Source organism: Lactuca saligna, chromosome 5, assembly GCF_052625555.1.
Source record: "Lactuca saligna cultivar CGN05327 chromosome 5, ASM5262555v1, whole genome shotgun sequence".
Taxonomy (NCBI): domain Eukaryota; kingdom Viridiplantae; phylum Streptophyta; class Magnoliopsida; order Asterales; family Asteraceae; genus Lactuca; species Lactuca saligna.
The window spans coordinates 280,085,400-280,108,307 of record NC_136421.1 but is presented as its reverse complement, the minus strand read 5'-3'; the positions used below and the strand labels follow the sequence as shown (position 1 = coordinate 280,108,307).

Sequence of the window (22,908 nt, the reverse complement as noted above, 5' to 3'; positions counted from 1 at the left end):
GTGTGGTATGTGTGATGAGGACAAAAGAAACCAATAATATATACTTTTGCTATTTTAGACAACTTCTCTTACTATTGTTAATTTGATTAGTAACTATATTATGTAATCTATATTTTGTTTGAATTAAAATGATGTAACAAGTTGGAAATCCAAAATTATAATTAAGATGTAATTTAACATTTTCCTTGTGCGAGAATGCTTTTTTTTTTTTACAGTTATTTAAAATCATTTTGATCTCTTTAATATTTTTTCTAGCCCAATCTATTTAGTCATGCTTATCTTCACATTGTCATAAAAAGCCCATGTTTAGCTTCACATAGACCATTAAAATCATCTTAAACTGTAATGCAATCAATTAATCTTCTTAAGCGAATCAAGAATGTTGATATATTATTCTATAAATAGTTATATAATGAAAACATTATCTATTCCAATCCGGGCATAAGAATTTGTTAATTACCAATGGCTTTTATGATCACCACTCCATCATCCATAACTATGAACTCTCCATACCCTTACATGACATCCATCAAGTTCGGATGCATTCCAGGGGCCTGCATGAGCATGAGCATGAGAGGAATAAGTTAAAGCAGCTTCTTCCTGGAGTTTGCAATTTAAAGCTCCAATGAAAGTAAATTCTAAAAAAGTAGGTGCTATGGATGGGAGCATTGTCGACCCGAATAAAGAGAGTCCAAACATGGTTTCGGATCTTCGCGTAGAAAGAATGATTCAAGATGATTCTATATTCCAAGAAATATTTTGTATTAGGTTATGTGAAGTAGGGCCAGATCAAACAGCTTCAATAGAAACACTAATGAACCATTTGCAGGTATATGTTCAGATGAGTTTTTAACAAAAATGGGGTTATTGAAATTTTTTTTTACCAATATAGTATAGTTTGAAAAATATTTACCAAATTAGTGTTTTTCTTATTTTTATTTATTTTTCAATATTTCTTATTGTTTTTCAATTTATTTAAAATATCAGCTATTTTACTTTTTTTATTTCAGTTTTTTACTATTTTTTGTTATTAAATACCACTTTATTTTTTATTTTATTTTCGTTTCAGATTTTTTTTAATATACATTTAACATAAACATCTAACACACAAAAGAGCTTTATTATTTTCGTTCATTATATGCCTGTTTGAGTAATTTTTTTTCCACGGTTTATATAATGATTATGAGTTTACTTTAATTTCCTTACCATTTATTTATACATATATTTTAAAAACTTAATCCAAGAAGTTTTTTCTCATGTCTTTATTTATACAACATTTGCATGCTTCTTAATTGAGTTTCTTTACATTGAAAATAAAATATAAAAAGCAAAAGTTTACATATTTTTTATGTCTTTACATAAAACCAAATATGTAAAAACATAAAAAACAAATTTTAAAAAAATCTAATTTGTAAAACGAAAGAAATCATAAAATACATGCATAAAACTAAATATGTAAAAAACATTTAGAAAACAAATTTCCAAATCAATAAAAACTTTTATTTCAAAACATGTGAAAACAAAATTGTAAAAAAAAAATATATACGGACAAAATTTGATAACACAACTATTACTTTGTGCAAATTTGTAAAAGTGAATAGTTGGGTAAGAAACTGCAAGTTATGGTAATATAATGAACCAAAATAATAAACCGTAGAAAAAAATTAATCAAATATAATGAACCAAAATAATAAAACTTTTTTGTGTGTTAGATATTTATGTTAAATGTATTAAATAAAAGTAAAAAAAATAAAAAATAAATAAATAAATAAAAAATAAACTGATATTTGAAAACAATAAATAGTAAAAAAACTGAAATAAAAAAAGTAAAAAAGCCGATATTTTAAATAAATAGAAAAACAATAAGAAATATTGAAAAATAAATAAAAAATGAATAAAAACACTAGTTTGGTAAATATTTTTCAAACTATACTAGATTAGTAAATATTTTTTTCAACAACCCCATTTTGGTTAAAAACTCATGTTTAGATTGTATATACGTAAAAAAAAAGATACAAATAAGTTGACTGTTATGGACATGTGCCTTTTGGTTTGTCTGTTTCTAGTTATGTACATGTTATTTATTCACAATCTCAAGGTGGACTCACAGGAAACAACAGCTAATCATATGAAAAAAAGGGGATTAATGCATGACGGGTTTGGGCTTGGGTCAGAGGAGATGTCCAAGCACAACCTAACGTGGGTGATGGCAAAGATCCAAATGGTTGTGGATCGTTATCCAATTTGGTACAACATGCATGACTCATTTTCATCTATACATGGACCTTGCTTCACTATAATTCTATCATTCAATCATCTTTGTCTTTGAAGCTGATATACATTTAACTTTTATTTTATTTATTTATTTATTTTGAATGGAAAATACAATATAATCCTAAACTACTTCTAAATCCACATATGTCTCCGACGAGACTTGAACCCTCAACCTAAAAGAGGGATGACAACACCTGATACCGTTGGGCTAGAATCCCTTTGGTATTTAACTTTTAGTAGATCATATTAAAACACATCTCTTTACAATTATGTATATTGATCAGTAACTAAATCATGAAACTTACTAGCTTTGACAAATTCACATTTCTTTTGAACCACTACGAGTTTGTCATATGATGTACTCTGGCATGCTTAAATCTTCTACAGGGGCGATATTGTTCAGATGGAAACTTGGAAAGCTGCGCACCGAAAAAATGGTTTGTGTTCTAATATGACATTACATGATTGCAAAACAGGCGAGATATTAGTAAGAGCTTCAAGGTATAAATCTTATCGTAACATAATGACTTAAAATTTTTTTGTATTGATATAGTACTTCTATCTTGTAGCTATTGGGTGATGATGAATACAAAGACAAGAAAGTTATCCAAATTTCCAAATGAGGTTCGAGCTAAACTCGAGCAAATCTATGTAAATAAACCCCCTTTAGTCGAACGAGACACTAGAACATGGTCAAGAAGTGAGGAGAAGATTAATGAAAACATTTGCAAAGTTTTAAAGGTGAGTCGAGTTTTATCTACTTTGAAATTTTGCATATTGCTTAATTGCTAAATATATGATTTTGTTGTTTCACTTTACACACAATATATTAGCCAAGATGGAGCGATTTAGATATTAACCAACATGTGAACAATGTGAAATCTATTGGGATGATCCTTGAGGTAATTGGTTTATCTTATATTTTAGAGAAAAGGACAATTCTAGCTTAATTCCTTAATGTTTTTTCAAGAAATAACAACAAAATTAAATAATTACCAAAATAGCCATGGAAATCATAGTCGGCTCGGATTGGGCTGTGATTTTTTCCTGTCGGGTGTAATTTACATATATACTTCAGTTAATATACATAGTTTAAATAATAGTTAAGGGAAGCTAATTACAAAATATGTCTATTTCTTTAGCGATAAGGTGCATGCCTTGCCTCTTAGAAGGCACAAGTTAAAAAATCGTTCTCTCCTGTTTCCTATTTTCCCCCCTTCAAGATTTCAGCAGCCCAAAGGAGAAAATCGCAATCCAGGAGAAGAAAATCGCTGCTCAATCCAATCCAATCCAACTATGATTTTCATGGCTATATATTTTTGTAATTTCATAATTTGTTGTTCATTTAAAAAAAAAATCATTAAGAAATTAGGTTAGATTTATCTCCTTTATGTTTTAAGGATGAATGATACATGAGTTATAATGACACTTAGTTGTTATCGTAGAGTGTTCCCAAGACAATTATAGAGAACTACGAGATTCATAACATGACACTAGATTACTATCGAGAGTTTACAAATGACAATATATTGCAATCCTTCACTTCTATATTGACGAACAACCGTGCTGAAACATCTAATTATGATACTATTGATTGCGAACATTTGCTTCGATTTGACATCGGTGGTGATAGTAGTAACATCATGAAAGGAATGACTGGATGGCGGCTGAAACAAGGAAATAAGGAAAGACTCTAGAGCATCAGTTACTTTTGTAATGTAAGTGTCCAACAATAAATAGTGTAAGAGTCAACTGTCCTCCATCAACGTAAATGTGTTTACGTTCTTTATCCGAATGATTGTTACTTTGAAACTCATGAAATGGGTGTGCTTATTTTTATTAAACCTTTGCAACTATCGTCTCATTACAAAAATCAAGGTACCCTTGTGATTATATAAATGGAAAAATATTTTGTCAAGGATTACAAACCATTTTACTTGATAACTAAATGATATTGTTGTGCTTATTATAAATGTGTAAAGAAAATAAGATGAAATAGAAAAAATGATTGGATAATCTTTTTAGATTCTTATTTTCCATTTGATGAATATGTACTTACAAAAATGATGAATGAAAGAAGTGAGAACTATATGAAAAGTTGACGAATTAGGAAAACATAAAACTGAGAGCCTCTCTTCTCTAATGTTGGACCTCATTTAGAGTAACAAAACACTACCAAATTTGTTGGAGATAACATCCAAGACATGAAGATAAGGTGAATCTTCAAGTCAAATCAATTAAAGTATGCTGCTATTTCTTGTAGTTTAACAAAAAATAGGCCTAGATGCATGAAATAGCTACTTACTTATACTTATTTGTAGTAAAGGAAGCTTAAATGCAATAAATAGTAAAATACATTGCTATTTCCTGCACTTGGGGTCATAAAAGGACATGTGGAATTTCTTGCACTTAATAACCTGAAGTGCTTCATCCAGCTTCATCAAGTACTCCTCTATTTTGGTTCCATTATGTTGACAACATAATAAGAATATGTAAATCCCAGAAGCCCAACTATCAGAATTTATAGAACAAATAAGAAGTATGTGCCTATTTCTTTCATTTCTTCTAAAATAATAATATGGTGCATACTACCATACCTTCGGTAAGATTTCTATTATCTACTTCATTTCCTCTTCAATATTTGTTTTGTAACATCCATAAAATTCAAGCCAATTTTAAACTTTTTAAATTATTTAAAACCATTCAGTTATTACAATTTGTTTCCAAAATAGTTTAAACATCAGAGTTCCCAGAAATCAAAATCATCAATCGAGGAAGTGTACGATCACGCCTTCGCCTTCTCGCAGTCATCCGCTGAAACTGAAACAATAAATTGAAACTGTAAGCTGAAAGGCTTAGTGAGTTACCCCCAAAATATCAACGCCATACAGATATAACCATATCATATAACAAATAGGCAAACAGCATGCGTAATGAGCCTTCAGCCTGATTGGACCGTCTCGCAGGCCTTCAGTCTATCTTGACCGCTCTCCGAGCCTTCGGCACGTTTGGACCGCCTCGTAGCGCCTACAGCCTATCCAGACCACTCGTCGGGCCTTCGGTCTGAATAACATACCCACCTGGGCCTATAGTCTATCCGGACCGCCCTAGGTATGTTGGTCTTCAGCACAAAGCAGGAATGCCTCAACCCAACCCCCAATCAAACAAACATGTGCACATACATATCATACGCTAACATATATAACAGTCAACCGATCTAACATATCAAATAGCATAGCAACATCCTATAACCAGTATACCTACCTAACTAGGTCACTAACATATACACAGATAATCATACGGATCTAACAGATCACATAGTGTAGCAACATCCTAAAACCAGGATACCGACCTAACTAGGTCACTAATATATGTACAGAGAATCGTATGGATCTAACAGATCACATAGCATAGCAACATCCTAAAACCATGATATCGATCTAACCAGGTCACTAACATATGTACAGAGAATCATACGGATCTAACAGATCACATAGCATAGCAACATCCTATAACCAGGATATCGCCCTAACCAGGCCACTAACATATGTATAGAGAATCATACGGATCTAACAGATCACATAGCATAGCAACATCCTAAAACCAGGATATCGACCTAACCGGTCACTAGCATAGCATCGTCCTATAATCAGGACACTGACCTAACTAGGTCACTAAGCATAAGCATATCACCATCCTAAGTACTAGGATGTAAACAATAAACATATCATGCCATAATCCTGATACAAATCCATAAAGAGCCGGTATTGGTGTCGTAGACCCTGTTGATATAGTCAGGAGAACTCACCTCGCAACTATCGACTCGAAAGATAATTTTAAATTCTCGGATCGCTGCCATAAACTCCACTACCTATATTCACCATAGAACCATACTCATAAATTCCCAATTTCCTAAAATGCCCCATAAGTCAAATAGCCAACCCTTGATCAAATTCAAAGTCAATAATCAACATCAACAATCCATGTTGACTTGACTCATTGAGTGCAGTCACTGACTCGTCGAGTCCTTCCATAATTCAAGTAGTCGTGAACCCCCCCCCCCCCCCACTGACTCATTGAGTCTCCTTGCAACTCATCGAGTCCAAGCGTGTCCAAACTTCGGGAAAACACAAGTTGACTCGCCAAGTCACCCCACTGACTCGCCGAGTCCACGCAGAAGTCTTTGCACAATAATCTTCATCAGACTCACTAAGTTGACCATGCAAATCGCCGAGTCCCTTCAGTCCACTATCCATTCAGATGCTTTTTAAGCCACTTTAAGGTTCCAAAATGCAGATCCAGCTTCCCAAGGCATGTTTATCATGTAAAGTTGCAAACTTTACGTGCATGCAAAGCTCTAAAGTCATATACTGTCAGAACCAAGCTTGAAATGGAATTTTACACTCAAGGAAAGGTTCACACTTGCTAAAGCTGAAAGCTTTATGGACTTAGAGACCCAAGAGAGTTCAGATCTAAAGTTACGACTTCAGATCGTAGCTCATACCCAAGAATAGCTTCTTATTATGCTAGAAAAGCCTTAATCTTTAACCAAATGAGATCTAGAATGAAATGAGGTCAAGATAATGACTTGACACCTTCAAAAAGATACTAACTGAGGTAGATAACAGATCCCCACATGTTCCTTGCTTCTAGACACTTGTTCTCCAAGTTCTTCTTGATGGTTTTTATGCATAAGAAACAATCCTATGTGCTCATACAAACCCTAATGTTTTGATCTAGGTTTCTCTATTGTACATGCTTTGAATCCACGACTTATAAACCTAAATCTATCATATATAATTCAAAATTATCATAAAGAAAACAGATCTAAGTGTTTTACCTCTTTCAAGTAGCTTGAAATCCTTGTAATCTTCTTGATCTTGAGCTTAGAGTCACAATTGTAACTCCTCTAATGGTTCACAAACCCCACAAGAAAGAAGGCAATATGAGGAAAGATGAGAGGTGCTGAAATCGGTCCTAGGGTTCTCTTAGAAGCATATGCAGCCGATTTCCATAGCCTAGGGGTCTTATTTATACTTGCAGGCTGCTAGGGTTTCAGTCTAAACCCTAATGGACAGCTTAACCACCAAGCAGCCCAAGGAACCTTCTGGAATAAGGCCTTGGGTGAAAATATGATGGATCCCCATCATAATTTCGTTCCCCCTTAAGTCCATAAGGTTTCCTTAGCCCAAAACTTAACTATCATACATTTGACAGTTTATACCCCTTTATTTAATTAATCTCTTTTAGTCACCAAATTAATTCCTAATTAATTTATGACCAATACTAATTAAATAAATATGATTTCTCCTTTAATATATTATTCTTATTGTATATTAATAAACCATAATATTCTCTCTTTCTCATTAAATTACTTTGTCAAGTTGCTTTAGTGAAGGCAACCCAAAAGGACCATGCACAACCGGGTCAAGTACATACCAAATATAGTTACGGGCTTAGACACTATTCCAATAGTCTCCCACTTGGATAAGTCTAGTAACTGTATCTCACATATGACTTCAGAATCCGATTAGCAATCGTAGCTCTTATACTTCGCTGTCAATTATGATCAGCTTGTCCTTTAGATAAGGGATCGTATAATCCTCTATTCTAGAGACAATGCTTTTTGTCCAACACTTGTTTCTTGATCTCTGATTTGTTCGACATAGAATTTAATTGAACACATCAATTTCATTTTGACCGGGACCGACACATAAGTCAAACCAAATCATCAAGTGGCCAATATATCACTTTTATTCTCATAGAGTAAAAGGAACATATCAACTTCTACTCATATCCATCTATTATTTACTAATTGAGTCATGCACAACAATGTGTTTTATAACATCAAGTTACTCATGCGTTTACACATCATCAATGCATAACCACCCAGCAAACAACAACCATATATCTAAGTTTTAAGACTATATGATATTATCGCTTTGTGATCACATCAGGTACAGCACCACGAAGTGATACCAGCAAACGCGGGTTTATTCTAATGCTCAAATCAAATTCATAAGCAAACACGAACTTTGCAGCAAAACTTTGTTATGCCCAAAACCTTTTAGACAATCTACAAACAATTCATGACAGTCTTCACTCACATCTACTTCCAAAACATGAACGACTGTGGACCGTTTGAATAATCTTATTATCCAGGAAGTCAAAACATGCAAAATAGAAACAATAGATAAATAACCAACACAAGACAGTAACTTTACTTATAAATAACACCACTTTATTTATTCATCAAATTTCAAGTACAAACTATCTATTACTCGTTTCCTATCTAATCCAAACTTATATCATCCTTCAACCCAATGCTCATAGCGTGCTGCAAGTGTTTGACCCTACTCAGTCCCATCGCAAGGGGATCTACTGGATTTTCTTCTGATGATACCCTCTTCACAATGATGAGTCCCTCTTCTACTCGATATTTGATAATATGGTATTTTCTATCGATATGTCGAGATCTACCATGATCTCTGGGTTCCTTAGTTAAGGCAACCGCTCCTTCATTATCACATAAAATTTCCATCGGCTCCTTTATGGATGACTTAACTCCAAGGTCTCCAATGAAGTTCTTCAACCATATAGCCTCCTTTGACGCTTCGCTTGCCGCAATGTACTGTGATTCGCACGTTGAATCAGCCACGGTCTCCTGCTTGGAACTTTTCCAAGTCACTGCTCCCCCATTTAGGGTAAAGACTTAACCTGACTGTGATCGGTAATTATCCCGATCCGTCTGAAAACTAGTGTCACTGTACCCTCGTACCCTTAAGTCATCACTCCCACCGAGGACTAGAAACCATTCCTTGGTCCTTCATAGGTACTTAAGAATATTCTTTACCACAATCCAATGATCTCTACCTGGGTTCCCCTAATATCTGCTGACCATGCTCAAGGTGAATGCCACATCAGGGCGAGTACAAGTCATAGCGTACATGATAGAGCCTACTACGGAAGCGTAAGGTACTCGGCTCACATCTGCTATCTCTGCCTTTGTACTCGAGCTTTGAGTCTTACTCAACTTGGTATTGCTTTGGATTGGTAACTCCCCTTTCTTGGAATTTGCCATACTAAAACACTTTAGTACCTTATCCAAGTATGTATCTTGACTGAGTCCTATCAGTCTCTTTTCCCTGTTTCTTACTATCCTTATTCCTAGAATATAAGCAGCCTCTCCGAGGTCCTTCATAGCGAAACATTTCCCAGGCCAGGACTTGACCTCCTGCAAGGTTGGGGAATCTTTTCCTATAAGTAGTATGTCAACAAAATATAATACGAGGAAGCTCGCTATACTCCCACTGGCTTTAACATATACACAAGATTCATCTTCGCTTCGCAGAATGCCAAACTCTTTAACTTTCTCATCAAAACAAAGATTCCATCTGCGAGACGCTTGTTTCAATCCATAAATGGATTTCTCAAGCTTACACACTCTACTTGGATGCTTCGCATCGACAAAACTCTCTGGTTGATTCATATACACATCCTCAGCCAACTTCCCATTAAGGAAAGTGGTTTTCACGTCCATCTGCTAGATTTCATAATCATGAAATGCAGCTATTGCAAGCATTACTCTAATAGACTTTATCTTCGCAACTGGTGAGACGGTCTCATCATAGTCAACTCTGGGAGTTTAAGTATAGCCCTTCGCAACCAATCGCACTTTATAAGTGTGCACATTCCCATCGATGTCTGTCTTCTTCTTGAAGATCCACTTGCACCCGACTGTCTTACGACCCGGTACATTATCAACCAAGTTCCAAACTTGGTTGTCGTACATGGACTGAATCTCGATGTCCATCACCTCTTCCCATTTAGCAGACTCTGGGCCATCCATGGCTTCTTTGTAGCTGCTAGGTTCGTCCAAATTCATTAGTGTTTCATCATTAATAAACGTGTCCCCTTCAGTAGTAATATGAAAACCATAAAACTAGGGTTGAACACTAACCCTATTAGAATGTCTAAGCGGTAAGGACTCATCAACAGGTTCAACAAGAGTTTCCTCCTCGGGTTGAGCGCCAGTGTTAGAGGTTCCTTCATCACTTTGTTCTTGAATCTCTTCAAGTTCAATTCGCCTACCACTATCTTCTTGGTTTATCAATTCCCTTTCTCGGAAAACTCCTCTTCTAGCAACGAAGACAACGTTGTCATCCGGTCTAAAGAAAAGATAGCCAAAACACTTTTGTGGATAGCCTATGAAATAACACTTCTCGCTACGAGGTTTGAGCTTGTCGTGAGTCTCTCGTATTACGAAAGTCTCGCAACCCAAACCTTAATATGTGCCAACGAGGGAGATTTTGTTGTCCACATCTCGTGAGGGGTCTTGGTAACCTTCTTGGTGGGAACTAAGTTAAGGATGTGAGCGGCAATCTCTAAGGCATACCCCTAGAAAGACATTGGTAATGAAGTCTGACTCATCATAGAATGAACCATGTCCAACAAGGTTCGATTACGTCTCTCAGCCACACCATTCAATTGTGGTGTTCTCGGAGGTCTCAATTGCGAAACAATTTTGCATTCTTTTAGATAGTCATGAAACTCAAGACTTATGTACTCTCCTCCTCGGTCTGACCGATGCATCTTGATTTTCCTGTCCAGCTGATTCTCCACTTCATTCTTAAACTCTTTGAACTTTTCAAAAGTTTCCGACTTTTGCTTGATTAAGTAGATATATCCATATCTGCTATAATCATCTTTAAAAGTCACGTAGAAGCGGAAAGCATCCCTTGTGATGGATCTAAAGGGCCCACACACATCAGTGTGTATGACATCCAATAGACCCTCACCCCTTTCACAAGTGCCAATAAAGGGTGACTTGGTCATCTTCTCAAGTAAACAAGATTCACACGTGTCATTGTCCCTATGGTCGAATGACTCCAACACTCCATCCTTTTGGATTTGGGCTATGAGTTTCTTGTTCACATGGCCAAGGCGACAATGCCACAAGCATGCTTTGTCTAGGCTAGTAGACGAATCAATATTCAATACACATTTCCTAAATTATCACCAACCATCACAGATTCATAAATCCCATTACAAGGTAATGCATTGAAATAAAAGACACCATTCAAATAAACATTAATAGAACCATTACTATTATCAAAAGAATATCTGAAACCTTGTCTAAACAATCCATAAAATGAAATAATGTTTCTTTCCATATCTGGCGAATAACAACAATTTTCTAAATCTAACCCTAACCCATTACTCGACACTAAAGAATAAACTATGACTCTGGTCACAGGCGACGATTTTTTGTTTCCCATAATCAAGTTTAACTTCCCATGTTCCATCTCCCTACTTCTTCTTAGGCCCTGAAAATCAGAGCAAATGTGGTAACACACCCTGTATCAAGAACCCATGAAGTAGCAAATGATGAGTTATTAGATTTATTAAATACATACCTATGAAGGTGGGCTTAATCTTCCCATCCTTTATGTATTGCAGATACTGAGGGCATCTTCGTTTCCAGTGGCCCTTCTTGTGGTAGTAATAGCACTCTGCTTCGTTGGGGTCGGAAGAGGGTTTGACCGAACCAACTTTCATTCCAATAGAATAGGAACCATCTTGGGTCTTACCCTTATGGTGGCCCTTACATGGAGCCTTTCTCTTCTTACCCTTTCATTGGCCAATTGCCAACACAGGAGCAGCCACAACAGGGGATGGTGCAACGAATTTGTCTTTGAGGTTGCTCTCAGTAGTCCTCAGCAGTCCTTGGAGCTTGCTCAAGGAGAACTCTTCCTTGTTCATGGGGTAGGTCATTCTGAACTGGTTGTAACAGGAGGGCAAGGAGTGGAGGATTATATCGATGGCCAAATCCTCATCAAACTTAACATTAAGTTTGAGAAGATGATCAACATACCTTTGCATTTTCTGCAAATGAGAGGTTAGGGATTCTCCACTCTCCATCTTAGCGGTGATCATGTTAGTAATGATCTCATAGTGCTCTTACCTCGCGCTTTAGTGGTACCGGTCCAGCAAATCCTGATGCATTTCATATGGGTACATGTCCTCATAGGACTTTTGGAGTTCGACGTTCATGGTGGCCAATGTGATGCAATGAACTTTCGTAGCATCACGCTCGTGGGCCTTAAAGGCGGCCAACTCTTGAGGAGTAGCAACATCTGGGATGATCTTCTCAAGCTTTTCATTGAGGACATATTCTTTGTCCATGTAGCGAGTGATCATGCAAATATACATCATCCACTCGTTGAAGTTTGAGCCATCAAATGTCACCTTTGACATATGTTCATCAACGAGAATGACCCAGAAGCGTTGTTGTTGTTGTTTGCAGACATCAAAAAAAGAGAAGGAACAAAGTTTGATTAGAAATGAGTTCCTAATTAAACACCCAAATGAAAAATTAGGGTAGGACCCAACAACATTATTTACAACTTAGAAAGGGATGCCATACTCTAAAAGTAAATAATTTGAAGGTAAATGAATGACCATTCACTAATTCTCACCATGAAAAACGAAAAAAGAAGATTTAAGTTTTAAATGTATTTAAAACTCCGAGATCTTTGAGATTCATTGAACTATTCAATGGCATGTTTAAATCTTGATATGCACTTCAAATTTGTGACTGGGATGCCGAGGATCGCAAACAAGTTCTGAATAACCATGAAAATCAACATGGTGCATTCAATGTCTCTATCACCTAATCAATGTGTCGGTAAACCACACACGCTCCATTGATCTATGATAAACATCGAGTCACCCTTCACCACCAATGTCAATCTCAAATTAGTGTTTCGGTTAACCACGCACGCTCCACTAACGTTTGACAAAGGTACAAAGTGTAATTCCATGGAATAGCATCATTTTCACATTTTGCCCTAAAGTAACTAAGATTGGGAATTTGTAAAAAACATTATAGTTACTTTGTATCTAACATTATACTTTTAATGAGGAGAGGATTGCCCTATCCTAACAGTTTGGCTAACGAGCCTCCACCAGTCAAGCAAGCGGTGCGTGTGAGTGTACACGCACTAAGCGCCATTTTATAAGCAGTAACCTTATACCCATCTTATAGACCAGCTTCGTGAATAAGACTTACTAACGGTAAGACTAGTATTTTAATTATATATATATATATATATATATATATATATATATATATATTAAGCTTGTAATAAGATAATAGTATAGGGTTGAATTTCGAACTTGTAAAATTCTAAAGGTTTGAAATTTAAATTATTCAAAATTAAACTTTTAATCAAAAAATTTTAATTTCAAAACTTGAGGACAAGTTTTGAACCTTTTCAAAACTAAAGGGATCAAATAACAAATAAATTAAATTAAACAATTAATTTCATAATTATCTATATTTGACCTAATCCATTTTTAATCATAAGATAATTACCAAATAATTTTAAATAATCCATATTTATCATATAAATAACCAATATTTAAAAGATTTGAAATTATCTTTTGTTTTGGCAAGGATAATCATTTAATTAAGGTAAAATTCGGATTTTAACTTCAAAAAACGATTTAGGCATCAAATCCAAGACAAAGCAGCAAGTAAATCCCGAAATATCCTCTGCTTGACGCATGAACTCGCCGAGTCAGCTCTAAACTCGCCGAGTAGGGGCCAACTCGCCAAGTTGAGTCGAGAAGAGGAAAGAAACTCGATTTTCACCAAGTAAAACAGTTAAGCATCATATACAATTGAAACAAATCAAGTCTCTGATACCGCTGATGGGTTCTATGCATAATAAACAATCATATGTGCTCATACAAACCCTAATGCTTGGATCTAGGTTTCTCTATTGTACATGCTTTGAATCCAAGACTTACAAACCTAGATCTATCATATATAATTCGAAATTATCATAAAGAAAACAAATCTAAGTGTTTTACCTCTTTCAAGTAGCTTGAAATCCTTATAATCTTTTTGATCTTGAGCTTAGAGTCATAATTGTAACTCCTCTAATGGTTCACAAACCCCACAAGAAAGAAAGCAATATGAGGAAAGATGAGAGGTGCTGAAATCAGTCCTAGGGTTCTCTTAGAAGCATGAGCAGCCGATTTCCATAGCCTAGGGGTCTTATTTATACTTGCAGGTTGCTAGGGTTTCAGTCTAAACCCTAATGGATAGCTTAACCACCAAGCAGCCCAAGGAACCTTCTGGAATAAGGCCTTGGATAAAAATATGATGGATCTCCATCATAATTTCGTTCCCCCTTAAGTGCATAAGGTTTCCTTAGCCCAAAACTTAACTATCATACATTTGACAGTTTATACCCCTTTATTTAATTAAACTCTTTTAGTCACCAAATTAATTCCTAATTAATTTATGACCAATACTAATTAAATAAATATGATTTCTCCTTTAATATATTATTCTTATAGTATATTAATAAACCATAATATTCTCTCTTTCTCATTAAATTACTTTGTCAAGTTGCTTTAGTAAAGGCAACCCAAAAGGACCATGCACAACCAGGTCAAGTACATACCAAATATAGTTACGGGCTTAGACACTATTCCAACACTTCTAACCAAGAATCGTCTTCCAAAGCTTAAACACACAAATGGGGTACACACATGAATTAGGGTTTGTTGTACTCTCAAGAGGATGTAAGGGGGATAAAGGAGTCAAATGATCCTTTAAGTAGGGTGCAAAACCCCAAAAATTAGGGTTTCATCCTCCAACTCCTACTCGTCGAGTCCCTTCCTGGACTCGGCGAGTAGGTCACTTAAACACGTGGACCAACCCGTTGCTACTCAACGAGTCAGGACACCCAACTCATCGAGTAAACCTTGAAATCATGAAAATTTATAACCATAAATCAGTACATGAGAATCGGGGCGTTACATGTTTCTAATATTCTGTCAACTTCATTAATCACAAACAACTACAAAGTCCAAAATTGATTAAAATATCCAATTGGCCATTTCAAATATAGATAAGATAATTGGGTCATATATTCTGAAAAGTTGCAAAATGGAAGTGTAGATTTAAGGACTGGATTTTAAGAAAAACTGATTACAAAATAGTAAAAAGTTAACACTTAATAAAGAAAGTCGTAAAAAAGAGTCTTTCCCCATTAAGTCCTTGCTTTTTAAATCCCCCCCCCCTTTCTATTTCCTTTAATATACCATCTTTTTCTCAAATATTTTAAAACATTACTTATCCATACATCAATTAAAAGGAGAAAAAATGAAATAAACAACGTATCTTATTATGGTGGCAATAGCTATTACATGAATATAGGTTGCTCTTTACTTGTTCCTTTCAAGTAATTTGCATCAAGTTTTCACATATTTGGCAGATCATTTTTCCAAAATGGCATAATGTATGCTTCATAAAAGAAATAGATAAAAAAGACATGTTTGTTACATACAATGAATTTACATTATAATAACATAATCAAACACTAATTATCAAGTAAGAGCCTCCAATTTCCTTACCCATCTCAATTATGAATTTTTCCTTACCCATCTTACCACCTCCATCTACATAGCCAAAAAATGAAAGAAATTATTGTCTAGTCTCACTTGAGCATTTCATCCAATGCCTCACATGTACTTAATCAATTCGCCTTCAGTTAAAATTGAAACTAATAGATATCCCACCAAAAAGTAGATAACAAAATCATCTATGTCAGTATAGGCATTGATAGCACTAGCCAAAGTAATCCAATCTGGTTGCATACCATAACTCATTGTTTTGAAGATTCTCATAGCTTCAACCAGTTGTCTGTTTTGAGAAGAAGTTGAAATGATTCTAGCCCATGATATAATCTACCATACTTAGCATATAAAACCACAACCCCATTATGCACAAACACATCTACTTCAAATCCACGTCTGAAGATCTACCCATGTACAATCCAACTAACTTTCAAGGATGCAACTCCTCCACACGCCTTAAGTACATGAGGCAGTGCGAAACAATATGGCCAAACACCTCGGGTGTACAACATAATAGCTTCTTTAAACATATTTTGTTAGATATGGAGACTTATTATCAGATCTTGAATATTAAAGACTAGAATTTTTGGGCGGGCGAACTTTTTTTTTCTAGGACTTTTAGATGTTTAATTCAAATCTTGTTGTTTATATATTTATGAATGGTCGTATACATACATTGTAGTAAATTAAAAAAAGTGTATGTGTTATGAAATCTCTCTCTGGCTCGATAGTGGATGTAGCCTATCATAAGATAGTGTGAACCACTTTAATCACTGTGTTGTGTGTAATTTGCTTTCGTTTCTCATTTCTCATGTTTCTTAAATCTATTTTACTTATTGTTTCTTCAAACCTAACAACTAGTATCAGAGCTCTGGCTGAAGACATGAAGGTGAAAATCGATAAATTTGAAGGAAATGATTTTCGATTATGGAAGATGCATATTGAGGATTATTTATATTAGAAGAACTTAGACTTAACGTTATCTAAACAGAAACCTGAGAAGATGGATCTGACATAATGAAACTTGTTGGACAGACACGCCATTGGCGTTGTTAGATTATCACTGCCAAAGAATGTCGCTTACACCATCGTTAATGAGAAGACCACATTTGGGTTGATTTTTACACCCCTAAACCGGAACGGCGGAAACGTTCGGGGGTTGAGCACATCATGTACAGTATCACAACATTTGAATAATAGTAATCAAAGCAACAACAACCATTGTATTGATATTAACATGTTTACATTGTATTCGAATCATATATGATTTACTTCAAAAGTAAATAGCAAAGTAAAAAAATTAAAGCTACTATGCTCCATCTTCCAGGAACCCGGGGTGTGTACCTGTCTACCAGTGTCCTGATAATACAAGTGGGTTTTGAAAGGGTGTCAACATTAAATTTGGTGAGTTCATAAGCGTTTTGTTTTAGAAAACAGGTTCTTTTTTATTTTTAAAACATAATATGTTTCTCCAGAAAATCCTACATTTTCTCATGTGATGAATGATAAGTAAAATGAATCATACTAGTTCCTTCCACAAGTACTTAGTGTATAAAAGTTATATACAATTCAGATCGAATAGACAGTTGATTGTGTGGTTCAGCCCCAAGCCCACAACCACACAAGGAACAGGAAATGAGGCGAAAGCCACACATTCCACTGCATGTCGGATCCTCATTGTATATCACTCTAGCGTATTCACTAAGTACTTACAAAGTTAACTGTAATGGTCCTTTTATATGTGATGAATGTGTTCCATCAGAAAATCCCATATTTTCTTAGTAAGAATTATGATGATACCAGTTCATTCTATAACCACTAAATTTATACTAGTTATATATAAACTAATATCGAATGGACATTTGAACGTATGGATCTGCCCTAAGCCCACAACCAAACAAGGAACAGGAAATGAGGCGGAAACCACACATTCCACTACCTATCAGACATTATTCACATATAACATGGATGTATAAGCTAGGTAATTATAGAATTAACAATGATTGTTCGTTAGTTGAATGATAAACCGTTTGCTTATAAAATACTAATGTTTGTCCTGGAAAATCCTACATTTTCCATAAAAGTGAGTTGTGGTCTTAAATGTTCCAAAACCGAAAAGCACAAGTATTTTCCCATACTTAAGTTTTTAATCATAAACAATTCTTCAATATTTTCTCTAAATCCTCCAAACTTCGGTGTCCAAATCCTATCCATGAAGTAATGAACTCCATCATTCTTGACTTTAAGCTTCTTATCCATTCCCCTTAAGGCTTCCCCTGCCACATTCTCAGATGTTAAGGCTTCTATTTGAGCTTCCTTGATTTGTGTGGACATGTGTGAATGGATTTTCATGGTTAAAGACTTCACTCTATGGCCCGAGTATTCCTTCCGGCAGAGTGCATCGGCCACCACGTTAGCCTTTCCAGGATGATATCGAATCTCGCACTCATAATCACTTAGCAGTTCTACCCACCGTCTTTGTCTCATGTTGAGTTCTTTCTGGTTGAGGATATGTTGGAGGCTTTTATGATCGGTGAAGATCGTACATTTCGTGCCGTAGAGGTAGTGTCTCCATATCTTTAGAGCGAAGACGACTGCTCCTAGCTCAAGATCGTGCGTTGTGTAGTTTACTTCATGCGTCTTTAGTTGCCTTGAGGCGTAGGCGATGACCTTCCCTCATTGCATCAGGACACACCTGAGTCCTTGGTTTGATGCATCGCAATAGACCACGAAGTCCTCCGTTCCATCTGGCAAGGTTAGGATGGGCACACTACATAATGCTCGCTTTAGCGTTTGAAACGCGGTGTCTTGTTTTTCTCCCCAGTCGAAGGTCACGTTCTTCTGAGTTAGGGTGGTGAGTGGCTTGGCAATCTTGGATAAATTTTGTATGAACCTTCGGTAATACCCGGCGAGTCCCAAAAATTGCCGGATTTCTGTAGGGGTTCTTGGAATCGTCCAACTCTCTATTTCCTTGATCTTCGAAGGATCCACATGTATTCCCTCCTCGCTTACTACATGTCCTAGGAAATCCACCTCCCGAATTCAAAATTTGCACTTTGAAAATTTTGCGTACAGCTTCTCTACCCTCAGTGTTTCCAAAACTTGGCGGAGGTGTTGGCTGTGTTCTTCCTGGCTTCTAGAATAGATGAGTATATCATCTATGAACACAATCACGAATTTGTCCAAGAAGGGACGACATACTTGATTCATCAAGTCCATGAACACCGCTGGAGCATTTGTCAATCCGAAGGGCATTACTACAAACTCGTAGTGACCATAGCGCTTTCGGAAAGCCGTTTGGGGATGTCTCCTTCCAGTGCTCGTAGTTGGTGATATCCAGATCTTAGGTCGATCTTTGAGAAGTAGCTCGCTCCCTGTAGTTGGTCAAACAGATCGTCTATGCGTGGAAGGGGATATCGGTTCTTGATTGTGAGTTTGTTCAGCTCCCGGTAATCGATGCACATGCAAAAAGATCCGTCCTTCTTTTTCACAAATAGGACCGGTGCTCCCCATGGTAAGAAGCTTGATCTGATGAAGCCCTTGCTTAGCAGCTCGTTTAATTGACTGGACAGTTCCTGCATCTCGGCTGGGGCTAAACGGTAAGGCGACTTTGCTACTGGAGTAGCTCCGGGGATTAAGTCAATTCTAAACTCGACTTGGCGTTTTGGTGGAATTCCTGGAAGATCTTCTGGGAAAATGTCTGGGAAGTTGCAAACTTCCGGAATGTCTTTAATGTTCTTTGGTTCTTGTTTCTGGTCTACTACATGGGCTAGAAAGGCATGGTATTCCTTGTGAAGATATTTTCGTGCTTTAACACAGGAGATGATTTGCAAATTTGAACTAGGTTTGTCTCCATATATGATAAGAGTTTCACCGTTGGGCAGATTGAGACGAACGGCCTTTTCATGGCAAAGAATGTCGGCATGGTGAAGACTCAACCAGTCCATACCGATGATTACATCATAACTTCTTATCGAAATGGGCATAAGGTCGATTTGAAATAAGTGTTCGTTTAAATTTAATGTGCACCCTACGTACATATCACTTGTGCTTTCTGTTTTTCCATTAGCCATTTCTACAGTGAATATTTTATTGAGTGGTTGGGGTCTTTGGTTAAGTAGGTGTTTGAATTTATGACTCACAAAACTTCTCTCCGCACCACAGTCAAAGAGTATGCATGCATAAATATTGTCGAGGAGAAACGTACCCGTAACCACTGTTGGATCAGTTATTGCTTCATTTTGACCTATCGCCAGCACTCTCCCAATACCGCCAACATTCCTAGTCTTGGGGCAATCCCTCTTGAAGTTCCCAGTTTCTCCACACCCATAACATGCTTGGCTTATCCCAGTACCAGGAACTTGAGTGACTGGTCGTGCTGGTGCTTTACAGAAACGGGCAGTGTGCCCTTTCCTGTCGCAGTTCTTACAGTGCATCTCGCGACAATTACCATGGTGATGGTAGTTGCATTTGTTGCACTTGGGCAGGTTCCCTGCATATTGTTTTGTTGGTGTCGGGATAGTAGGAGTTGTGGCGGGAGCAATAGCAACATGAACTGCTACCATTTGTTTCTTTGAAGGTTCTTGCGAGGTTTGCCCCTTTCTCTTGTTCCAGAATTTCTTCTTGCTGTTGTTGTTGACATTGTTATCGTAGTTGTTGTTCCCTTTGGTTGGTTCAGCTACGATAACCATGACTCCTTGGCAGATGCCATGATCAACGAGAGATTGCGCCAGTTCCTTGGCATTGTCGAAGTTCATGGGCTTGGAAGCTAACACACTTCCTCGAAGTTGGGGTGATAGTCCCCAGATGTACCTCTCCACTTTTTGGCTTTCCAGAATCAACATCCCTAGACAAAGTGTTATCAAATCACTGACCCTGTTGGTGTAGCCTGCGATGTCCGAGCCTACCATCGAGAGGCCCCACAGTTCCTGTTCAAGCTTCTGAATCTCGCCTCTTGGGCGGTATTCTCGTAGAAGCATTCGTTTCAAGTTTTCCTAACCCATGGAGTTCGCCACCACTAGGGTTAGTGTCCTGACGTGGCCGTTCCACCACATCAGTGCGCGTTCAGTGAAAGTAAAAGCAGCAAATTTTACTTTGATTTCTTCAGGGCATGCACAAATTTCGAATACGGCTTCCGTTTTCTCTATCCATTGGGATAGAGCCAATACTCCCCCAGTCCCATAAAAGGGAATAGGTTTTCCGTTGGTGAAGTCTTTGTAAGTGCATACCTCGGAACGGCCTTGGCTTGGGCCACTTGTAAAGCTGTTTATTCCTCCTCCTGACCCATTGTTGCTCATTTGAGCCATCGTTGCGGTTACATCGGCTGTTACAGTAGTTTGGAACATAGCTGCATCCATCGTTGGAGGGGGTGGTGGAGGTGGTGTTGGAGTTGAGTTTCTGCATGTTGATCTACGAGGAGGCATGTTCTGGTAGAGAAAATAAGAACGAATACTATAAGTTTCTAATGTTTTGACAATTGTGTACTAGAGGGTTAATTGTATCTGGTAATTTGTTTTGACTTTAGTTTTTGGTTTCAAAATAGGTACAACCATTTAGTTAATACCATAAGTTTCGAGAGGTATATAAAGAAGTACTTCATATTTATATATATGTCACACCTAAGGGGTGTTACATTATGCTTCTAATTTTTGGAAAATCTGACCTATCTAGAGGTCTCCGTTTATAGATACAAAGGAAATAAGGAAAAAAACTTTATCCGAGGTCCTATTCTATATCAAAATTGTTGAAGCTGAGCAAGTTCTACTTGCGGTGTGTTGTACGTTTGGAGCTAGATTCGGCATCCGACTGCTTGACTCCCATTAGGCGCCTTTCAAGATCTGCTTGTTGTTCCTTCATCTCTCTTATTTCTGCTAGTGCGTTCACCATTTGATTCTGAAGCGTCCCAGTGTAGATTTGGGTATTTTCGTGTAGTCCTTCCAGACGACGGATGTCTGCGGCGTTACCCTGAGTAGCAACATTGATCTCGCGAACTTTGGCTGCTTGCTGGTCCGCATGGTAGTTCTGGGTAGCGATAGTGCCCACAATAATAGGAAGTGCTCGATCAGCTGACCCTCCCCCACTGACATTGTAAAAAATCTCGACACATGTCGAAAGGAGGGCGTACACCTAGTTGGCGGTTGCAGTAGTAGAGATGGCTTCCCCAGATGGAGATGGGTCCTGGGTGATATGGTCTGACTTCGGGAGGATGAGGAGCAGGAGGGTCGATCACTTCCGGTTCGGAGTCTGTTCCACTAGTAATTTCCTCGACCTCCTCGTCGACTTCGAATTCCTCTTCGAGTTCGAATTCTTCTTCGACTTCCTCCTCTATTTCATCCGGGTCTTCCTCCAGGTCGTCCTCTATCCAGCCGCCGTTACCTTGGTTTGGGTAGTAGGGGTCTCCTGGTAAAGGGAATCCGGCCATTTGTCTGTACTGGGATAGAGGTATGAGGATTTTATAAGAAAAGAAATTTCTATTTAACGACATCCTACGTTTAACTATATCTTACGGAGTGCAAGTTTTTCATTGTACTATTATTCATAACAATAGTCCTTTAGTATTTCAAATTAGCGAATCTAAAATAATTTAATAAGTTTTTGGCTTGTTGTCCACTACGACCATTCCTCGACGTACATTGGTCAAATCCAGGATAAATATAGTTGATCAGGCTATATTTATTCTTGATTTGATTACATACCCCAAGGCCCAATTGTGGTGTCGCAACTTGCCTTAATACTTTTTAGAAAACTTGTCATGATACGAGACTGATACATGTGAGTAAAAATGTATATATTTAAAAGAAAATATATTTTTATGAAAATGTTTTGTCATAGGGTTTTTGGTTCCCGTTACATTTATAGTTTGTATATCTTATGTGGTTCGATATACTTAGTTCACTATAAACAATGCTCTGATACCAATCTGTCACACCCCCAAACCAGAATGGCGGAAACATTCAGGGGTGGATGACTTCACGTAGTACCATAACAATTGAGTATCGTAAAGAAAGTACACAACCATCATATATATAATAAAAACGTATATTGTTGCGTTATACATATTTCCAAAAGAATATAACAATATGATGATGTAAATGTTTAATAATAAACGTCCTTAGCATTCCTTCTTCAAAAGTTGGTGGTTACCTGTATTACTGATTCCCTGAGAAATACAAGTGGTTTCAAAAAAGTGTCAACAATTAA

The 22,908-nt window shown here is 36.9% G+C and overlaps 1 protein-coding gene across 1 annotated transcript; it reads left to right on the top strand.

The window, feature by feature from the left end:
- The first annotated feature begins 625 nt into the window (after positions 1-625).
- Positions 626-3,066, top strand: LOC145046757 (palmitoyl-acyl carrier protein thioesterase, chloroplastic-like). The gene is made up of 4 exons (XM_078995029.1): positions 626-829; positions 2,111-2,247; positions 2,662-2,775; positions 2,844-3,066. Exons 1-4 carry the CDS (start codon positions 626-628, stop codon positions 3,064-3,066), a joined length of 678 nt encoding a protein of 225 aa, XP_078851155.1.
- The last annotated feature ends 19,842 nt before the right edge of the window (positions 3,067-22,908 follow it).

Coding starts and splice junctions, on each gene's coding strand:
- LOC145046757 (XM_078995029.1), top strand. CDS start 626: ATGAAAGTAAATTCTAAAAAAGTAGGTGCTATGGATGGGAGCATTGTC. Junction 830..2,110: donor CACTAATGAACCATTTGCAG/GTATATGTTCAG, acceptor GTGGACTCACAG/GAAACAACAGCTAATCATAT. Junction 2,248..2,661: donor GTGGATCGTTATCCAATTTG/GTACAACATGCA, acceptor AATCTTCTACAG/GGGCGATATTGTTCAGATGG.